Source organism: Pseudophryne corroboree (assembly GCF_028390025.1).
Source record: "Pseudophryne corroboree isolate aPseCor3 chromosome 3 unlocalized genomic scaffold, aPseCor3.hap2 SUPER_3_unloc_25, whole genome shotgun sequence".
NCBI classification, from domain to species: domain Eukaryota; kingdom Metazoa; phylum Chordata; class Amphibia; order Anura; family Myobatrachidae; genus Pseudophryne; species Pseudophryne corroboree.
In genome coordinates, this window is record NW_026967514.1 from 675787 (window position 1) to 695767 (window position 19981).

Below are 19981 nucleotides of genomic sequence, written 5' to 3' on the forward strand. Positions count from 1 at the left end.
CGCAGAGGCCGTCAGGGTCTCAGAAGCGCCCACTATCCCAAATTGTTGACACAGATACCGACATGGATTCTGACTCCAGTGTTGATTGCGATGATGCAAAGTTACAGCCTAAATTGGCTAAAGCCATCCGTTACATGATTATAGCAATGAAGGATGTGTTGCACATCACAGAGGAAACCCCAGTCCCTGACAAGAGGGTTCATATGTATGGGGAAAAAAGGCAGGTGGTGACCTTTCCCCCTTCACATGAGCTAAAAGAGTTATGTGAAAAGGCTTGGGAATCTTCAGATAAAAAACTGCAGATTTCCAAACAGATGCTTATGGCGTATCCTTTCCCGCCAACGGACAGGTTACGCTGGGAATCCTCCCCTAGGGTGGACAAAGCTCTAACACGCTTATCCAAGAGGGTAGCCCTGCCGTCACAGGATACGGCCACCCTAAAAGATGCTGCAGATAGAAAACAAGAGGGTACCCTGAAGTCCATTTATACACATTCAGGTACCTTACTAAGGCCGGCAATTGCGTTGGCATGTGTGTGTAGTGCTGTAGCAGCATGGACAGATACCTTATCTGAGGAACTTGATACCTTGGACATGGATACTATATTAATGACCCTGGGGCATATAAAAGACGCTGTCCTATATATTAGAGATGCCCAAAGAGACATTAGCCTTCTGGGCTCTAGAATAAATGCAATGTCGATTTCTGCCAGAAGGGTCCTGTGGACTCGTCAATGGACAGGCGATGCTGACTCAAAAAGCACATGGAGGTTTTACCTTACAAGGGTGAGGAGTTGTTTGGGGAGGGTCTCTCGGACCTGGTCTCCACAGCTACTGCTGGAAAGTCAAACTTTTTGCCATATGTTCCCTCACAACCTAAGAAAGCTCCGTATTACCAAATGCAGTCCTTTCGATCACAAAAACACAAGAAAGTCCGAGGTGCGTCCTTTCTTGCCAGAGGCAAGGGCAGAGGAAAGAAGCTGCACAACACAGCTTGTTCCCAGGAACAGAAGTCCTCCCCGGCTTCCACTAAATCCACCGCATGACGCTGGGGCTCCACAGGCGGAGCTAGGCCCGGTGGGGGCGCATCTCCGAAACTTCAGCCACAAGTGGGTTTACTCCCAGGTGGATCCATGGGCAATAGAGATTGTGTCTCAGGGATACAAGCTGGAATTCGAAAAGATGCCCCCTCACCGATACCTCAAATCGGCCCTGCCAGCTTCCCCCTTAGAGAGGGAAATAGTGTTAGCTGCAATTCACAAATTGTATCTTCAGCAGGTGGTGGTCAAGGTTCCCCTCCTTCAACAAGGGAAGGGTTATTATTCGACCATGTTTGTGGTACCGAAACCGGACGGTTCGGTCAGACCCATATTGAATTTAAAATCCCTGAACATATACCTGAAAAGGTTCAAGTTCAAAATGGAATCGCTCAGAGCGGTCATCGCAAGCCTGGAATGGGGGGGATTTTATGGTGTCTCTGGACATAAAGGATGCATACATTCATGTCCCCATTTATCCACCTCATCAGGCGTACCTCAGATTTTGTGTACAGGATTGTCATTACCTATTCCAGACGTTGCCGTTTGGTCTCTCCACGGCACCGAGAATATTTACCAAGGTGATGGCGGAAATGGTGGTGCTCCTGCGAAAGCAAGAGGTCACAATTATCCCATACTTGGACGATCTCCTTATAAAGGCGAGGTCCAGAGAGCAGTTGCTGATCAGCGTAGCATGCTCTCGGGAAGTGTTACAACAGCACGGCTGGATTCTAAATATTCCAAAGTCGCAGTTGATTCCTACGACTCGTCTGCCCTTCCTGGGCATGATTCTGGACACAGACCAGAAGAGGGTTTATCTCCTGATGGAGAAGGCTCAGGAGCTCATGACACTGGTCAGAGACCTATTAAAACCAAAACAGGTGTCGGTGCATCACTGCACGCGAGTCCTGGGAAAGATGGTGGCATCATATGAGGCCATTCCCTTTGGCAGGTTCCATGCGAGGACCTTTCAATGGGATCTGTTGGACAAGTGGTCCGGATCACATCTACAGATGCATCGGCTGATCACCCTATCCCCCAGGGCCAGGGTGTCTCTCCTGTGGTGGCTGCAGAGTGCTCACCTTCTCGAGGGCCGCAGATTCGGCATTCAGGACTGGGTCCTGGTGACCACCGATGCAAGCCTCCGAGGGTGGGGGCCAGTCAATCAGGGAAGAAATTTCCAAGGTCTGTGGTCAAGTCAGGAGACTTGCCTTCACATCAATATCCTGGAACTAAGGGCCATATACAACGCCCTACGTCAAGCGGAGACTCTGCTTCGCGACAAATCGTGCTGATTCAGTTGGAAAACATCACCGCAGTGGCTCATGTAAACCGCCAAGGTGGCACAAGGCGCAGGGTGGCAATGGCGGGAGCCACCAGAATCCTTCGCTAGGCGGAGAATCACGTAAGAGCACTGTCAGCAGTGTTCATTCCGGGGGTGGACAACTGGGAAGCAGACTTCCTCAGCAGGCACGACCTCCACCCGGGAGAGTGGGGACTTCATCAAGAAATCTTCACGCAGATTGCAAGTCGGTGGGAACTGCCACAGGTGGACATGATGGCATCCCGCCTCAACAAAAAGCTACAAAGGTATTGCGCCAGGTGAAGAGACCCTCAGGCAATAGCTGTAGACGCACTAGTGACACCGTGGGTGTTCCAGTTGGTTTATGTATTCCCTTCTCTTCCTCTCATACCCAAGGTGCTGAGAATCATAAGAAAAAGAGGAGTGAGAACAATACTCATTGTTCCGGATTGGCCAAGAAGGACTTGGTATCCAGATCTGCAAGAAATTCTCTCAGAGGACCCATGGCCTCTGCCTCTAAGACAGGACTTGTTGCAACAGGGGCCCTGTCTGTTCCAAGACTTACCGTGGCTGCGTTTGACGGCATGGCGGTTGAACGTTGGATCCTAGCAGAAAAAGGCTTTCTGGATGAGGTCATTCCTTCGCTGATAAAGGCTAGGAAGGACGTGATGGCTAAACATTATCACCGTATATGGCGAAAATGTTGCTTGGTGTGAGGCCAGTAATGCCCCCACGGAGGAATTCCAGCTGGGCCGTTTCCTTCACTTCCTACAGGAGGGAGTGACTTTGGGACTAAAATTGGGTTCCATTAAGGTCCAGATTTCGGCCCTGTCTATTTTCTTTCAAAAAGAACTGGCTTCTCTTCCTGAAGTTCAGACGTTTGTAAAGGGAGTGCTGCATATTCAGCCCCCTTTTGTGCCTCCAGTGGCACCTTGGGATCTTAACGTGGTGTTGAGTTTCCTGAAGTCGCACTGGTTTGAGCCACTTAAAACCGTGGAGTAAAAATTTCTCACGTGGAAGGTGGTCATGCTATTAGCCTTAGCTTCAGCTAGGCATGTGTCAGAATTAGCGGCCTTGTCACATAAAAACCCCTATCTGGTTTTCTATATGGACAGGGCAGAATTGCGGACCCGTCCACAATTTCTGCCAAAAGTGGTGTCATCTTTTCATATAAACCAACCTATTGTGGTGCCTGTGGCTACTCGTGACTTGGAGGATTCCGAGTTACTAGATGTGGTCAGGGCTTTGAAGGTTTATGTAGCCAGAACGGCGAGAGTCAGGAAAACTGAGTCGCTGTTTATCCTGTATGCATCCAACAAGCTGGGTGCTCCTGTTTCAAAGCAAACTATTGCTCGCTGGATCTGTAACACGATTCAACAGGCTCATTCTGCGGCTGGATTGCCGCTGCCAAAATCCGTAAAAGCCCATTCCACAAGGAAGGTGGGCTCTTCTTGGGTGGCTGCCCGATGGGTCTCGGCTTTACAACTTTGCCGAGCTGCTACTTGGTCAGGTTCAAACACTTTTGCAAAGTTTTACAATTTGATACCCTGGCTGAGGAGGACCTTGTGTTTGCTCATTCGGTGCTGCAGAGTCATCCGCACTCTCCCGCCCGTTTGGGAGCTTTGGTATAATCCCCATGGTCCTTACGGAGTCCCCAGCATCCACTAGGACGTTAGCGAAAATAAGATTTTACTTACCGGTAAATCTAGTTCTCGTAGTCCGTAGTGGATGCTGGGTGCCCGTCCCAAGTGCGGACTTCTTCTGCAATACTTGTATATAGTTATTGCTTAAATAAGGGTTATGTTATGGTTGCATCAGGTTGATCTGATGCTCCGTTGTTCATACTGTTAACTGGGTAAGTTTATCACAAGTTGTACGGTGTGATTGGTGTGGCTGGTATGAGTCTTACCCTGGATTCCAAAATCCTTTCCTTGTACTGTCAGCTCTTCCGGGCACAGTTTCTCTAACTGAGGTCTGGAGGAGGGACATAGAGGAAGGAGCCAGAGCACGCCAGTATCCAAATTCTTTCTTAAAGTGCCCAGTCTCCTGCGGAGCCCATCTATTCCCCATGGTCCTTACGGAGTCCCCAGCATCCACTACGGACTACGAGAAATAGATTTACCGGTAAGTAAAATCTTATTTTTTCACACCAGCATCGGGCTCCACTAGCTAGAGAGATAATGCCACAGCCGGGGGACACTTTTATACCTGTCCCTGCGGCTGTGGCATTAAATCCCCAACCAGTCACCCCTGGCCGGGGTACCCTGGAGGAGTGGGGACCCCTTAAATCAAGGGGTCCCCCTCTCCAGCCACCCAGTCCCTGCGGCTGTGGCATTAAATCCCCAACTAGTCCACCCCTGCAGGAGTGGGGACCTCTTAAATCAAGGGGTCCCCCTCTCCAGCCACCCAAGGGCCAGGAGTGAAGCCCGAGGCTGTGTCCCCCCAGCCCTCCCCCCCCCCCCCCCCCCCATCCAAAGGAGGCTGATAGCCAAGTGTAAAAAAAAAATGTTTTTTGTAGCAGAACTACAAGTCCCAACAAGCCTCCCCTGCAGGCTGGTACTTTGAGAACCACAAGTACCAGCTTGGGGGGGGAAACGGGCCCGCTTGTACCTGTAGTTCTACTACAAAAAAATACCCAAATAAACAGTACAGACACACCGTGACAGTATAACTTTATTACATACATGCACACCGACGCACACATACATACCTATGTTGACACGAAGCAGTCGGTCCTCTTCACCAGTAGAATCCATGGGGTACCTGTAAATAAAATTATACTCGCAACAATCCTGTGTAGATCGGTCCTCTTCTGAGCTTGTAATCCACGTACTTGGCAAAATAATAAAAAGCAAAACACGATCCACGCACTGAAAGGGGTTCCATGTTTACACATGGGACCCCTTTCGCCGACTGGCGTGACCCCCCGTGACTGCTGTCAAAGAGGGTCCCTTCTGCCAATCAGGGAGCAATACGTCGTGGCACTCTCCTGATTGGCTGTGCGCGTCTGAGCTGACAGGCGGCACATAGGCGCTCCATTATATTCAGTGGTGGGAACTTTGCGGTCAGCGGTTGACCACGAGTAACCTCAACCGCTGACGCAAAGTTCCCACCATTGGATACAATGGAGCGCCTATGCGCTACATTGTATCTCGAGTGCGCCGCCTGACAACTCAGAAGCGCACAGCCAATCAGGAGAGTGCCACGACGTGGCGCTCCCTGATTGGCTGAAGGGACCCTCTTTGACAGCAGTCACAGGGGGTCCCGGCAGTCGAGGAAAGGCAGTGCGTGGATCGTGTTTTGCGTTTTATTAATTAGCCAAGTACGTGGATTACAAACTCTGAAGAGGACCGATCTACACAGGATGGTTGTGAGTACAATTTTATTTACAGGTACCCCATGGATTCTACTGGTGAAGAGGACCGACTGCTTCATGTCAACATAGGTAAGTATTTGTGTGACGGTGTACATGTATGTCACGGTGTGTGTGTGTGTACTGTTTTCATTTGGGTATTTTTGAAGTAGAACTACAGGTACCAGCGCCCCCCCCCCCTGCATGCTGTTACTTGTGGTTCTCCAAATACCATCTTGCGGGGGAGGCTTGCTGGGACTTGTAGTTTTGCTACAAAAAACAATATTATTTTCTCTTACGTCCTAGAGGATGCTGGGGACTCCGTAAGGACCATGGGGTATAGACGGGCTCCGCAGGAGATAGGGCACTTTAAGAAAGAATTTGCATACTAGTGTGCTCTGGCTCCTCCCTCTATGTCCCTCCTCCAGACCTCTGTTTGAATCTGTGCCCAGACGAGCTGTCCATGTCACCTCTAATAATCCCACATGAGCGTCCATGTAAGCTCTAGTAATCACACATGAGCGTCCATGTCACCTCTAGTCATCCCACATGATTGTCCGTGTCACCTCTAGTAATCCCACATGAGCGTCCATGTCACCTCTAGTAATCCCACATGAGCGCCCGTGTCACCTCTAGTTATCCCACATGAGCGTCCATGTCACCTCTAGTAATCCCACATGATTGTGAGTGTCACCTATAGTAATCGCACATGAGCGTACATGTCACCTCTTAGTAATCCCACATGAGCATCCACGTCACTTCTAGTAATCCCACATGAGCGTCCATGTCACCTCTAGTAATCCCACATGAGCGTCCATGTCACCTCTAGTAATCCCAAATGAGCGTCCATGTCACCTCTAGTAATCCCACATGAGCGTCCATGTCACCTCTAATAATCCCCCATGAGCGTCCATGTCACCACCTAGTAATCCCACATGAGCGTCCATGTCACCTCAAATAATCCCCCAAGAGCATCCATGTCACCTCTAGTAATCCCACATGAGCGCCCACGTCACCTCTGGTAATCCCACATGAGCGCCCACGTCACCTCTAGTAATCCCACATGAGCGTCCATATCACCTCTACTAATCCCACATGAGCGTCCATGTCACCTCTACTAATCCCTCATGAGCGCCCACGTCACCTCTAATAATCCCACATGAGCGTCCATGTCACCTCTAGTAATTCCCCAAGAGCATCCATGTCACCTCTAGTAACCCCACATGAGCGTCCATGTCACCTCTAGTAATCCCACATGAGCATCCACGTCACCTCTAGTAATCCCACATGAGCGTCCATGTCACCTCTAGTAATCCCACATGAGCGTCCATGTCACCTCTAGTAATCCCAAATGAGCGTCCATGTCACCTCTAGTAATCCCCCATGAGCGTCCATGTCACCACCTAGTAATCCCACATGAGCGTCCATGTCACCTCAAATAATCCCCCAAGAGCATCCATGTCACCTCTAGTAATCCCACATGAGCGCCCACGTCACCTCTAATAATCCCACATGAGTGCCCACGTCACCTCTAGTAATCCCACATGAGCGCCCACGTCACCTCTAGTAATCCCACATGAGCGCCCACGTCACCTCTAGTAATCCCACATGAGCGCCCACGTCACCTCTAGTAATCCCACATGAGCGCCCACGTCACCTCTAGTAATCCCACATGAGCTTCCACGTCACCTCTAGTAATCCCCCATGAGCGCCCACGTCACCTCTAGTAATCCCACATGAGCGTCCACGTCACTTCTAATAATCCCCCAAGAGCGTCCACGTCACTTCTAATAATCCCCCAAGAGCGTCCACGTCACTTCTAATAATCCCCCAATAGCATCCACGTCACTTCTAATAATCCCCCAGGAGCATCCACGTCACCTCTAGTAATCCCACATGAGCGTCCACGTCACCTCTAGTAATCCCACATGAGCGTCCACGTCACCTCTAGTAATCCCACATGAGCGTCCACGTCACCTCTAGTAATCCCACATGAGCGTCCACGTCACCTCTAGTAATCCCACATGAGCGTCCACGTCACCTCTAGTAATCCCACATGAGCGTCCACGTCACCTCTAGTAATCCCACATGAGCGTCCACGTCACCTCCAGTAATCCCACATGAGCGTCCACGTCACCTCTAGTAATCCCACATGAGCGGCCACGTCACCTCTAGTAATCCCACATGAGCGGCCACGTCACCTCTAGTAATCCCACATGAGCGGCCACGTCACCTCTAGTAATCCCACATGAGCGTCTGTGTCACCTCTAGTAATCCCACATGATCGTCTGTGTCACCTCTAGTAATCCCACATGAGCGTCTGTGTCACCTCTAGTAATCCCACATAAACGCCCATGTCACCTCTAATTATCCCCCATGAGTTTCCATGTCACCTCTAGTAATCCCATATGAGCGTCTGTGTCACCTCTAGTAATCCCACTTGAGCCTTCAGTGTTGATTAAGCTCCAGTCTAAGCATCCTAGCTTTTTTCTTTTTTTAATAAGCATAAAAGCACTGATTACAGGTTAAAAAAAATGGCAGTTATAGAATTATATATTGTATCCTGTTACATCCTGGGTCTTGTCTGCTCATTTTATATATTAATGTATTTTATTTCCAGCAGATGGACCCACAAGCAGGAATATCTCAGAAGTACATCTAATGTTATCCCTGGATTGTGACATAACAGATAATGGGGTTTATTTACTAAGATTCGTAATTTCCGAAAATAGGTCAAAGTTCAATCACGAATGACATCGGCAGTGTAAAACTGCAACTTTTTGAATTGATTACGACTAATTTACTAAGCTGTCGTATTCGTGTTTTTCTTTTCTTCCGATGTCGATGTCATTCGTGTTTTTTTACCTAATTTAACGGCAGTGATTAGCAAAACACTGCCGTTTTTTTTTTACAATCAATCTCGGCCGGATTTGTGTGATCCGTGCTGGGGTTTTTTTTTTGTTTTTTTTAAAGTAAACAATGTAATTTTTAAAAAAAAAATGCGTGGGGTCCCCCCTCCTAAGCATAACCAGCCTCGGGCTCTTTGAGCCGATCCTGGTTGCAGAAATATGGGGAAAAAAATGACAGGGGTTCCCCCATATTTAAGCAACCAGCATCGGGCTCTGCGCCTGGTCCTGGTCCCAAAAATACGGGGGACAAAAAGAGTAGGGGTCCCCCGTATTTTTAAAACCAGCACCGGGCTCCACTAGCTGGACAGATAATGCCACAGCCGGGGGTCACTTTTATACAGCGCCCTGCGGCCGTGGCATCAAAAATCCAACTAGTCACCCCTGGCCGGGGTACCCTGGGGGAGTGGGAACCCCTTCAATCAAGGGGTCCCCCCCCCCCAGCCACCCAAGGGCCAGGGGTGAAGCCCGAGGCTGTCCCCCCCCATCCAATGGGCTGCGGATGGGAGGGCTGATAGCCTTTGTTGTAAAATAAAAGATATTGTTTTTAGTAGCAGTACTACAAGTCCCAGCAAGCCTCCCCCGCATGCTGGTACTTGGAGAACCACAAGTACCAGCATGCGGCGGAAAAACGGGCCTGCTGGTACCTGTAGTACTACCACTAAAAAAATACCCCAAAAAACACAAGACACACACACCGTGAAAGTATAATTTTATTACATACATACACACATACATACATACATACTTACCTTATGTTCCCACGCAGGTCGGTCCTCTTCTCCAGTAGAATCCAAGGGGTACCTGTTGAATAAATTATACTCACGAGATCCAGGGGTCCAGGCTCCTCGGCAAATCCAGGGATAATCCACGTACTTGAATAAAACAAAAAAACGGTTGTCCGACCACGAACTGAAAGGTGACCCATGTTTGCACATGGGTCACCTTGCCCCGAATGCCAGAAACCCACTTTGCCTTCTGGCTAAGTGGGTTTCTTCAGCCAATCAGGGAGTGCCACGTTGTAGCACTCTCCTGATCAGCTGTGTGCTCCTGTCTTCACTGACAGGCGGCACACGGCAGTGTTACAATGTAGCGCCTATGCGCTACATTGTAACCAATGATGGGAACTTTCTGCCCTGCGGTTGACCTAAAGTGACGTCACCGCTGAGCAGAAAGTTCCCATCATTGGTTACAATGTAGCGCATAGGCGCTACATTGTAACACTGCCGTGTGCTGCCTGTCAGTGAGGACAAGAGCACACAGCTGATCAGGAGAGTGCTACAACGTCGCACTCCCTGATTGGCTGAAGAAACCCACTTAGCCAGAAGGCAAAGTGGGTTTCTGGCATTCGTGGGAAGGTGACCCATGTGCAAACATGGGTCACCTTTCAGTTCGTGGTCGGGCAACCGTTTTTTTGTTTTATTCAAGTACGTGGATTATCCCTGGATTTGCCGAGGAGCCTGGACCACTGGATCTGGTGAGTAGAATTTCTTCAACAGGTACCCCTTGGATTCTACTGGAGAAGAGGACCGACCTGCGTGGGAACATAAGGTAAGTATGTATGTATGTGTGTATGTATGTAATAAAATTATACTTTCACGGTGTGTGTGTCTTGTGTTTTTTTGGGTATTTTTTTAGTGGTAGTACTACAGGTACCAGCGGGCCCGTTTTTCCGCCGCATGCTGGTACTTGTGGTTCTCCAAGTACAAGCATGCGGGGGAGGCTTGCTGGGACTTGTAGTACTGCTACTAAAAACAATATCTTTTATTTTACAACAAAGGCTATCAGCCCTCCCATCCGCAGCCCATTGGATGGGGGGGGACAGCCTCGGGCTTCACCCCTGGCCCTTGGGTGGCTGGGGGGGGGGGACCCCTTGATTGAAGGGGTCCCCACTCCCCCAGGGTACCCCGGCCAGGGGTGACTAGTTGGATTTTTGATGCCACGGCCGCAGGGCGCTGTATAAAAGTGACCCCCGGCTGTGGCATTATCTGTCCAGCTAGTGGAGCCCGGTGCTGGTTTTAAAAATACGGGGGACCCCTACTCTTTTTGTCCCCCGTATTTTTGGGACCAGGACCAGGCGCAGAGCCCGATGCTGGTTGCTTAAATATGGGGGAACCCCTGTCATTTTTTTCCCCATATTTCTGCAACCAGGATCGGCTCAAAGAGCCCGAGGCTGGTTATGCTTAGGAGGGGGGACCCCACGCAATTTTTTTTAACAACAAAAAACACTTTCCCACCCCTTCCCATTGATATACATGCACGGATCTCATGGATCCCTGCATGCATCTCAAATCACGAATAAAAAAAGCAGGTCTGTTTTTTTTTAGGACTTTTTTGCGAATTGTAATTTTTCACGGCAGTGTTTTGTGTTTTTTTGCTTAGTAAATGACCGAGATTCGTATCTAAACAGGCGTAATTTGACCGATGGTGTATTCATTCGTAATTTTTTACCTGAACTAGCAAAAAATTACGAATGCCCTCATCACTGCCGTGATTAGTGTTTAGTAAATGACCGAGATTGACCGAGATGACACTTTGATGAAAAAACGGCATCTCGGTCAAAATCGGGAGCTTAGTAAATATACCCCAATGACAGTAGACAGGATTCTCCAGGAGATAATCCCATTACCCCAATTATACATCCAGCTCTATCAGCTGATCCCCCTGATCCTGGGAAATGTTCTCCTGATCACTCTGATATTGGTGCATCTATTACAGCTCTGAGATTAGATACAGAGTTTCCCTGTTCTACAGATGCCAAATGTTTTACACAGAACACAAACCGTATTACTCATCAGCCAGCTAAGGCAGGTGAGAGGCCATTTCCATGTTCTGAGTGTGGGAAATGTTTTACATATAAATCAAATCTTGTTACACATCAGAGAAGTCACACAGGTGAGAAGCCGTATTCCTGTTCTGAGTGTGGGAAATGTTTTGTACAGAAATCGAGTCTTTTTAAACATCAGAGAAGTCACACAGGTGAGAAGCCGTATTCCTGTTCTGAATGTGGGAAATGTTTTACATATAAATCAAATCTTGTTACACATCAGAGAAGTCACACAGGTGAGAAGCCGTATTCCTGTTCTGAGTGTGGGAAATGTTTTGCACAGAAATCAAGTCTTTTTAAACATCAGAGAAGTCACACAGGTGAGAAGCCGTATTCCTGTTCTGAGTGTGGAAAATGTTTTGCATATAAATCGGATCTTTTTAAACATCAGATAAGTCACACAGGTGAGAAGCCATTTTCCTGTTCTGAGTGTGGGAAATGTTTCACACAGAAATCAGCCCTTGTTCCACATAAGAGAAGTCACACAGGTGAGAAGCCATATACCTGTTCTGAGTGTGAGAAATGTTTTGCATCAAAACCAAATCTGGTTAAACATCAGAGAAGTCACACAGGTGAGAAGCCGCATTTCTGTTCTGAGTGTGGGAAATGTTTTGCATCTACATCAGATCTTGTTACACATCAGAGAAGTCACACAGGTGAGAAGCCATATTCCTGTTCTGAGTGTGGGAAATGTTTTTCATCTAAATCAATTCTTGTTAAACATCAGAGAAGTCACACAGGTGAGAAGCCATATTCCTGTTCTGAGTGTGGGAAATGTTTTGCATTTACATCAGCTCTTGTTAAACATCAGAGAAGTCATACAGGTGTGAAGCCGTATTCCTGTTCGGAGTGTGGGAAATGTTTTTCATCTAAATCAAATCTTGTTAAACATCAGAGAAGTCACACAGGTGAGAAGCCGTATTCCTGTTCTGAGTGTGGGAAATGTTTTGCACAGAAATCGAGTCTTTTTAAACATCAGATAAGTCACACAGGTGAGAAGCCGTATTCCTGTTCTGAATGTGGAAAATGTTTTGCATATAAATCGGATCTTTTTAAACATCAGAGAAGTCACACAGGTGAGAAGCCGTATTCCTGTTCTGAGTGTGGGAAATGTTTCACACAGAAATCAGCCCTTGTTACACATAAGAGAAGTCACACAGGTGAGAAGCCATATACCTGTTCTGAGTGTGAGAAATGTTTTGCATCGAAACCAAATCTGGTTAAACATCAGAGAAGTCACACAGGTGAGAAGCCGTATTCCTGTTCTGAGTGTGGGAAATGTTTTGCATCTACATCAGATCTTGTTAAACATCAGAGAAGTCACACAGGTGAGAAGCCATTTTCATGCTGTGAGAGAAATAAATCCGCTCTTGTTGAACATATTAGACATTACCCAAGCACGGAACCATTTAAATCTTCTGGAGTATAATTATCACTGTCATGCAATGTTCCTCAAAGGTCAATCCTATCTCCTATGCTTCATGCAATATACAGTCTGGTCCATATATATTGGGACATCGACACAATTCTCATATTTTGGGCTCTATACACCACCACAATGGATTTGAAATTAAACAGACAAGATGTGCTTTAACTGCAGACTTTCCGCTTTAATTTGAGGGTATATACATTAAAATCAGGTGAACGGTGTAGGAATTGAAATGGTTTTTATATGTGCCTCCCACTTTTTAAGGGACCAAAAGTAATGGTACAAGCTAAACAATCCTAAATCAAATATTGTAAATCAGTAGATCAGTGCGCTCGTCCAGTTCAACAAAAAATACTTTACTACTTAATGTGGTCGCAGCCCGGATCAGTGTTTTTCGTGAATTGAGCTTTGACATATTTTCCAAGGGCGATCTGATTACCATCTCCTAGATGAAGACCTGGATACAATATCCATACTGATATGCAAATATTTATTTATCTGGTACGCATATAAATTTTGTGTGATAACTGAATTTAATCCCACATACGGAAATATACTGCGCTATATAGTGATTCTTTGTGTCTCCTAGCAGCATTTAGATCCAAGTAGTAACCTGGATTAAAGAATGGGGGACTGATACGCCATGTGTCAAGCCGTAATCCGTACGCTATAATCTTGCGTGTAACAAAACTAGTGATGAGCGGATTCGGTTTTACTCTGTTCTCAAAACGCCATCTTATTGGCTTACAGATGTCATGTGTTTTGGATAGCCAATAAGATTCTGTTTTGAGATCCGAGTAAAACCGAATCCGCTCAGCACTAGACAAAACTGATTGAAAAATACTACACCATAGTCGCTCTCTTGTTTCTTCCTTTGTTTCCAGAATCCTTAATCAAACTTTTACTTTTTAATACTTTGTTGCAAATCCTTTTGTCAGTTACAGCCTGAAGTCTGGAACGCATAGACATCACCAGACGCTGGGTTTCATCCCTGGTGATGCTCTACCAGGCCTCTACTGCAAATGTCTTCAGTTTCTGCTTGTTCTTGGGGCATTTTCTCTTCCGTTTTGTCTTCATCAAGTGAAATGCATGCTCAATCGGATTCAGGTCAGGTGATTGACTTGGCCATTGCATAACATTCCACTTATTTGCCTAAAAAAACCCGCTTTGGTTGTTTTCGCAGTATGCGTCGGGTCATTGTCCATCTGCACTGTGAAGCGCCTTCCAGTGAGTTCCGAAGCATTTGACTGAATATGAGCAGATAATATTGCCCAAAACACTTCAGCATTCATCCTGTTGCTTTTATCAGCAGTCACATTATCAATAAATACAAAGGAACCAGTTCCATTGGCATCCATACATGCCCACGCCATGACACTACCACCACCATGCTTCACTGATGAGGTGGTATGTTTTGGATCCTGAGCAGTTCCTTTCCTTCTCCATACTCTTCTCTTCCCATCACTCTGGTACAAGTTGATATTTGTCTCATCTGTCCATAGGATGTTGTTCCAGAACTGTAAAGGCTTTTTTAGATGTTGTTTGCAAACTCTAATCTGGTCTTCCTGTTTTATTGCTCACCAATGGTTTACATCTTGTGGTGAACCCTCTATATTCACTCTTGTGAAGTCTTCTCTTGATTGTTGACTTTGACACATATACACCTATCTCCTGGAGAGTGTTCTTGATCTGGGCAACTGTTGTGATGGGGTTCGTGCTATTTAGTACACTAGTAGTGTACTAAATAGCACGAACAGCTTGTAACGTAGAGTGGCAAGTTTAATCTTTCTATGTATAATGGAGAGAAATAAAAGCTCCTCCCTAAGTTCCTGGATGCCAAATCACTGTCCTTAGTATCTCTGTACAGTTTTTTCTATTAGAGTACTAATTAGCAGGAACAGCTTATAATGTACAACATAGATTCTCTAACGCCGACGATCTACAGTACTGTGTTGCTCGAACAGTTAGTTGCGTCAGAATACACTAATTTATATCTACTGTTATGTCTATACGTGCTCATTACTGCTGTGTATTTTAGATAGTGAATGAGTCACTCCTGCAGATTTACCCCGATTTGTGGGAAACCTGTGTGCACCCTTCTGTTGAATGCTTTACAATGGATTACACAGAAAAAATAATAAAGTGAATGTCACTGGAACACAAAAAAAATTGACACTTTGGGAATCGAACCCGGGACTCTCAGCGTGGCAGACCGGAGCCTTCATCGCTAGCCCACAGCACTGCATGGAAGATTCTCAAGTTCATGTGTAAAAGTACTGCAAAGAGCGATTCCTCCCCATTGGTGTTTGTTTATGCCGTTAGGGGACTCGGACGCTCATTTTATGCACTGTACATACTGTAAAGTCAATGAGCTACATTATTCCTTTCACACATTAGTTGTGTCTGCATACACAAGTGTTTTAAAACGTTAATTTGCGTCTGTATAAACTATACACACAGGGATTTGGCATCCAGAAACTTAGGGAGGAGCTTTTATCTCTCCCCATTATACTTAATACTACAGGATTTGGACACTCGCATATCCCTAACATCAATAGACCATACTGTATCTGTAACACGTTTGTTTGCATCTGTATGTGCTGTACTATTTGCACCTGTACTGTATATACTGTTATAGACTTTATGACATACTGTAGCATAATGTAGAGTAATGAGATGCACTAGTAAAGTAGTTCTTACGCTGTAGTTCAGTATTGTATTTTAATGGAGACCACACGCTTGCGCATTGGTGATTTAAAAAAGCGACATCTGGTGGATGATCTTAGGTATTTCACTCAAAGGTAACGCCAAACGCTCTGTGTGCCTTCCTACGACTAGGCGCGCCTCCTTGCGCCCAGGTACGCTGCATATGCCTGATCGCGACTAACTTTCACACAGAAATCAGCCCTTGTTCCACATAAGAGAAGTCACACAGGTTTGTGGCCATATACCTGTTCTGAGTGTGAGAAATGTTTTGCATCGAAACCAAATCTGGTTAAACATCAGAGAAGTCACACAGGTGAGAAGCCGCATTTCTGTTCTGAGTGTGGGAAATGTTTTGCATCTACATCAGATCTTGTTACACATCAGAGAAGTCACACAGGTGAGAAGCCATATTCCTGTTCTGAGTGTGGGAAATGTTTTGCATTTACATCAGCTCTTGTTAAACATCAGAGAAGTCACACAGGTGTGAAGCCGTATTCCTGTTCGGAGTGTGGGAAATGTTTTTCATCTAAATCAAATCTTGTTAAACATCAGAGAAGTCACACAGGTGAGAAGCCGTATTCCTGTTCTGAGTGTGGGAAATGTTTTGCACAGAAATCGAGTCTTTTTAAACATGAGAGAAGTCACACAGGTGAGAAGCCATATTCCTGTTCTGAATGTGGGAAATGTTTTGCATCGAAATCAAATCTTGTTACACATCAGAGAAGTCACACAGGTGAGAAGCAGTATTCCTGTTCTGAGTGTGGAAAATGTTTTGCATATAAATCGGATCTTTTTAAACATCAGAGAAGTCACACAGGTGAGAAGCCGTATTCCTGTTCTGAGTGTGGGAAATGTTTCACACAGAAATCAGCCCTTGTTACACATAAGAGAAGTCACACAGGTGAGAAGCCATATACCTGTTCTGAGTGTGAGAAATGTTTTGCATCGAAACCAAATCTGGTTAAACATCAGAGAAGTCACACAGGTGAGAAGCCGTATTCCTGTTCTGAGTGTGGGAAATGTTTTGCATCTACATCAGATCTTGTTACACATCAGAGAAGTCACACAGGTGAGAAGCCATTTTCATGCTGTGAGAGAAATAAATCCGCTCTTGTTGAACATATTAGACATTACCCAAGCACGGAACCATTTAAATCTTCTGGAGTATAATTATCACTGTCATGCAATGTTCCTCAAAGGTCAATCCTATCTCCTATGCTTCATGCAATATACAGTCTGGTCCATATATATTGGGACATCGACACAATTCTCATATTTTGGGCTCTATACACCACCACAATGGATTTGAAATTAAACAAACAAGATGTGCTTTAACTGCAGACTTTCCGCTTTAATTTGAGGGTATATACATTAAAATCAGGTGAACGGTGTAGGAATTGAAATGGTTTTTATATGTGCCTCCCACTTTTTAAGGGACCAAAAGTAATGGTACAAGCTAAACAATCCTAAATCAAATATTGTAAATCAGTAGATCAGTGCGCTCGTCCAGTTCAACAAAAAATACTTTACTACTTAATGTGGTCGCAGCCCGGATCAGTGTTTCGTGAATTGAGCTTTGACATATTTTCCAAGGGCGATCTGATTACCATCTCCTAGATGAAGACCTGGATACAATATCCATACTGATATGCAAATATTTTTCTCTAACGTCCTAGTGGATGCTGGGGACTCCGTCAGGACCATGGGGAATAGCGGGCTCCGCAGGAGACAGGGCACATCTAAAAAGCCTTTTAGGTCACATGGTGTGTACTGGCTCCTCCCCCTATGACCCTCCTCCAAGCTTCAGTTAGGTTTCTGTGCCCGTCCGAGTAGGGTGCAACCTGGATGGCTCTCTTATAGAGCTGTTTAGAAAAGTCTTTTTTAGGTTTAAACTAATCAGTGATTCCTGCTGGCGACAGGATCACTGCAACGTGGGACTTAGGGGAGAGACTTGCAACTCACCTGCGTGCAGGAGGATTGAAGTCTTAGGCTACTGGACACTGAGCTCCAGAGGGAGTCGGAACACAGGTCAGCCTGGGGTTCGTCCCGGAGCCGCGCCGCCGATCCCCCTTACAGACGCTGAAGACGGCGGAGACGGAGGTCCGGTGACAGGCGGCAGAAGGCTTCTCAGTCTTCATAGAGGTAGCGCACAGCACTGCAGCTGTGCGCCATTGTTGTCTCACAGGCTCACTGACACGGTCACGGAGGGTGCAGGGCGCTGCTGGGGGCGCCCTGGGCAGCAATATAAATACCTATTTTGGCAAAAGAAATACACCACATATAGCCATTAAGGCTATATGTATGTATTTTAACCCAGGCCAGTATTAAAGAAACCGGGAGGAAAAGCCCGCCGAGAAAGGGGCGGAGCTTATTCTCCTCAGCACACAGGTGCCATTTTCCTGCCCAGCTCCGCTGGTGAGGAAGGCTCCCACTCTCCCCTGCACTGCACTACAGAAACAGGGTTAAAGAGAAGGGGGGCATAAATTGGCGATATACATATATATATAAGAGCGCATATATAGAAACAACACCTTCTAGGGTTGTTATATACATTATAGCGCTTTTGGTGTGTGCTGGCAAACTCTCCCTCTGTCTCCCCAAAGGGCTAGTGGGTCCTGTCCTCTATCAGAGCATTCCCTGTGTGTGTGCTGTAGGTCGGTACGTGTGTGTCGACATGTATGAGGAAAATGTTGGTGAGGAGACGGAGCAAATTGCCTGTAATAGTGATGTCACTCTCTAGGGAGTCGACACCGGAATGGATGGCTTACTTATGGAATTACGTGATAATGTCAACACGCTGCAAGCCGGTTGACGACATGAGACAGCCGGCGGACAAATTAGTATTGGTCCAGGCGTCTCAGACACCGTCAGGGGCTTGTAAAAACGCCCATTTACCTCAGTCGGTCGACAGACACTGACACGGACACTGACCCCAGTGTCGACGGTGAAGAAACAAACGTATTTTTCCTTTAGGGCCACAAGTTACATGTTAAGGGCAATGAAGGAGGTGTTACATATTTCTGATACCACAAGTACCACAAATAAGGGTATTTTGTAGGGTGGGAATAAACTACTTGTAGTTTTGCCTGAATCAGATAAATTAAATGAAGTGTGTGATGACACGTGGGGTTCCTCCGATAGAAAGTTATGGGTGGTATACCTTTTCCCGCCAGAAGTAAGGGCGAGTTGGAAAACACACCTTAGGGTGGATAAGGCGCTCACACGCTTATAAAAACATGGCGTTACCGTTTCCAGATACGGCCGCCCTCAAGGAGCCAGCTGATAGGAAGCTGGAAAAATATCATAACAGTATATACACACATACTGGTGTTATACTACGACCAGCAATCGCCTCAGCCTGGATGTGCAGCGCTGAGGGGGCTTGGTCGGATTTCCTGACTGAAAATTTTGATACCCTTGACAGGGACAAGATTTTATTGACTATAGAGCATTTTAAGGATGCATTTCTATATATGCGTGATGCGCAGAGGCATATATTGCATTCTGGCATCAAGAGTAAATGTGATGTACATATCTGCCAGACGAAGACACGACAGTGGTCAGGTGAGGCAGATTACAGACGGCATATGGAAGTATTGCCGTATAAAGGGGCGGTCCATTGGACCTGGTGGCCATGGCAACAGCTGAAAAATCCACCTTTTGTTACCCCGAGTCACATATCGGCAAGAAAGGACACAGTCTTTTCAGTCTCAGTCCTTTCGTCCCCATACGGGCAGGCGGGCAAAGGCCAGTCATATCTGCCCAGGGGTAGAGGAAAGGGAAGAAGACTGCAGCAAGCAGCCCATTCCCAGGAACAGAAGCCCCTCACAGCTTCTGCCAAGTCTGCAGCATAACGCTGGGGCCGTACAAGCGGACTCAGGTGCGGTAGGGGGTCATCTCAAGAGTTTCAGCACGCAGTGGGCTCACTCGCAAGGGAACTCCGGGATCCTACATGTAGTATCCCAGGTGTACATTGGAAATTCGAGACGTCTCCCCCTCACACAATTCACAGGCTGTATTCCCAGCAGGTGATAATCAAAGTACCCCTCTTACAGAAGGGGGTAGTATTCCACACTATATTGTGGTACTGAAGCCAACCGGCTCGGTGAGATCTGAAATATTTGAACACTTACATACAAGCGTTCAAATCAAGATGGAGTCACTCGGAGCAGTGATAGCGAACCAGGAAGAAGGGGACGATATGGTGTCACTGGATATCAGGGACGCTTACCTACAGGTCCAAATTTGCCCTTCTCACCAAGGGTACTTCAGGTTCCTGGTACAGAACTGTCACTATCAGTTCAGACGCTGCCGTTTGGATTGTCCACGGCGCCTCGGGTCTTTACCAAGGTAATGGCCGGAATGATGAATTTTCTTAAAAGAAACATGGACGCTTTCCTGATAAGGGCAAGGTCCAGAGAA

General features: G+C 46.6%; 1 protein-coding gene across 1 annotated transcript; it reads left to right on the forward strand.

Moving 5' to 3' along the window:
* Nucleotides 1-11209: 11209 nt before the first annotated feature.
* Nucleotides 11210-16588, forward strand: LOC134983817 (zinc finger protein 260-like; the record flags this gene model as incomplete). Its single annotated transcript, XM_063949440.1, has 2 exons — nucleotides 11210-12752; nucleotides 15957-16588. Coding segments are annotated over 2 exons (2175 nt in total), but the record flags the coding sequence as incomplete, so codon positions are not given.
* Between the last annotated feature and the right edge of the window lie 3393 nt (nucleotides 16589-19981).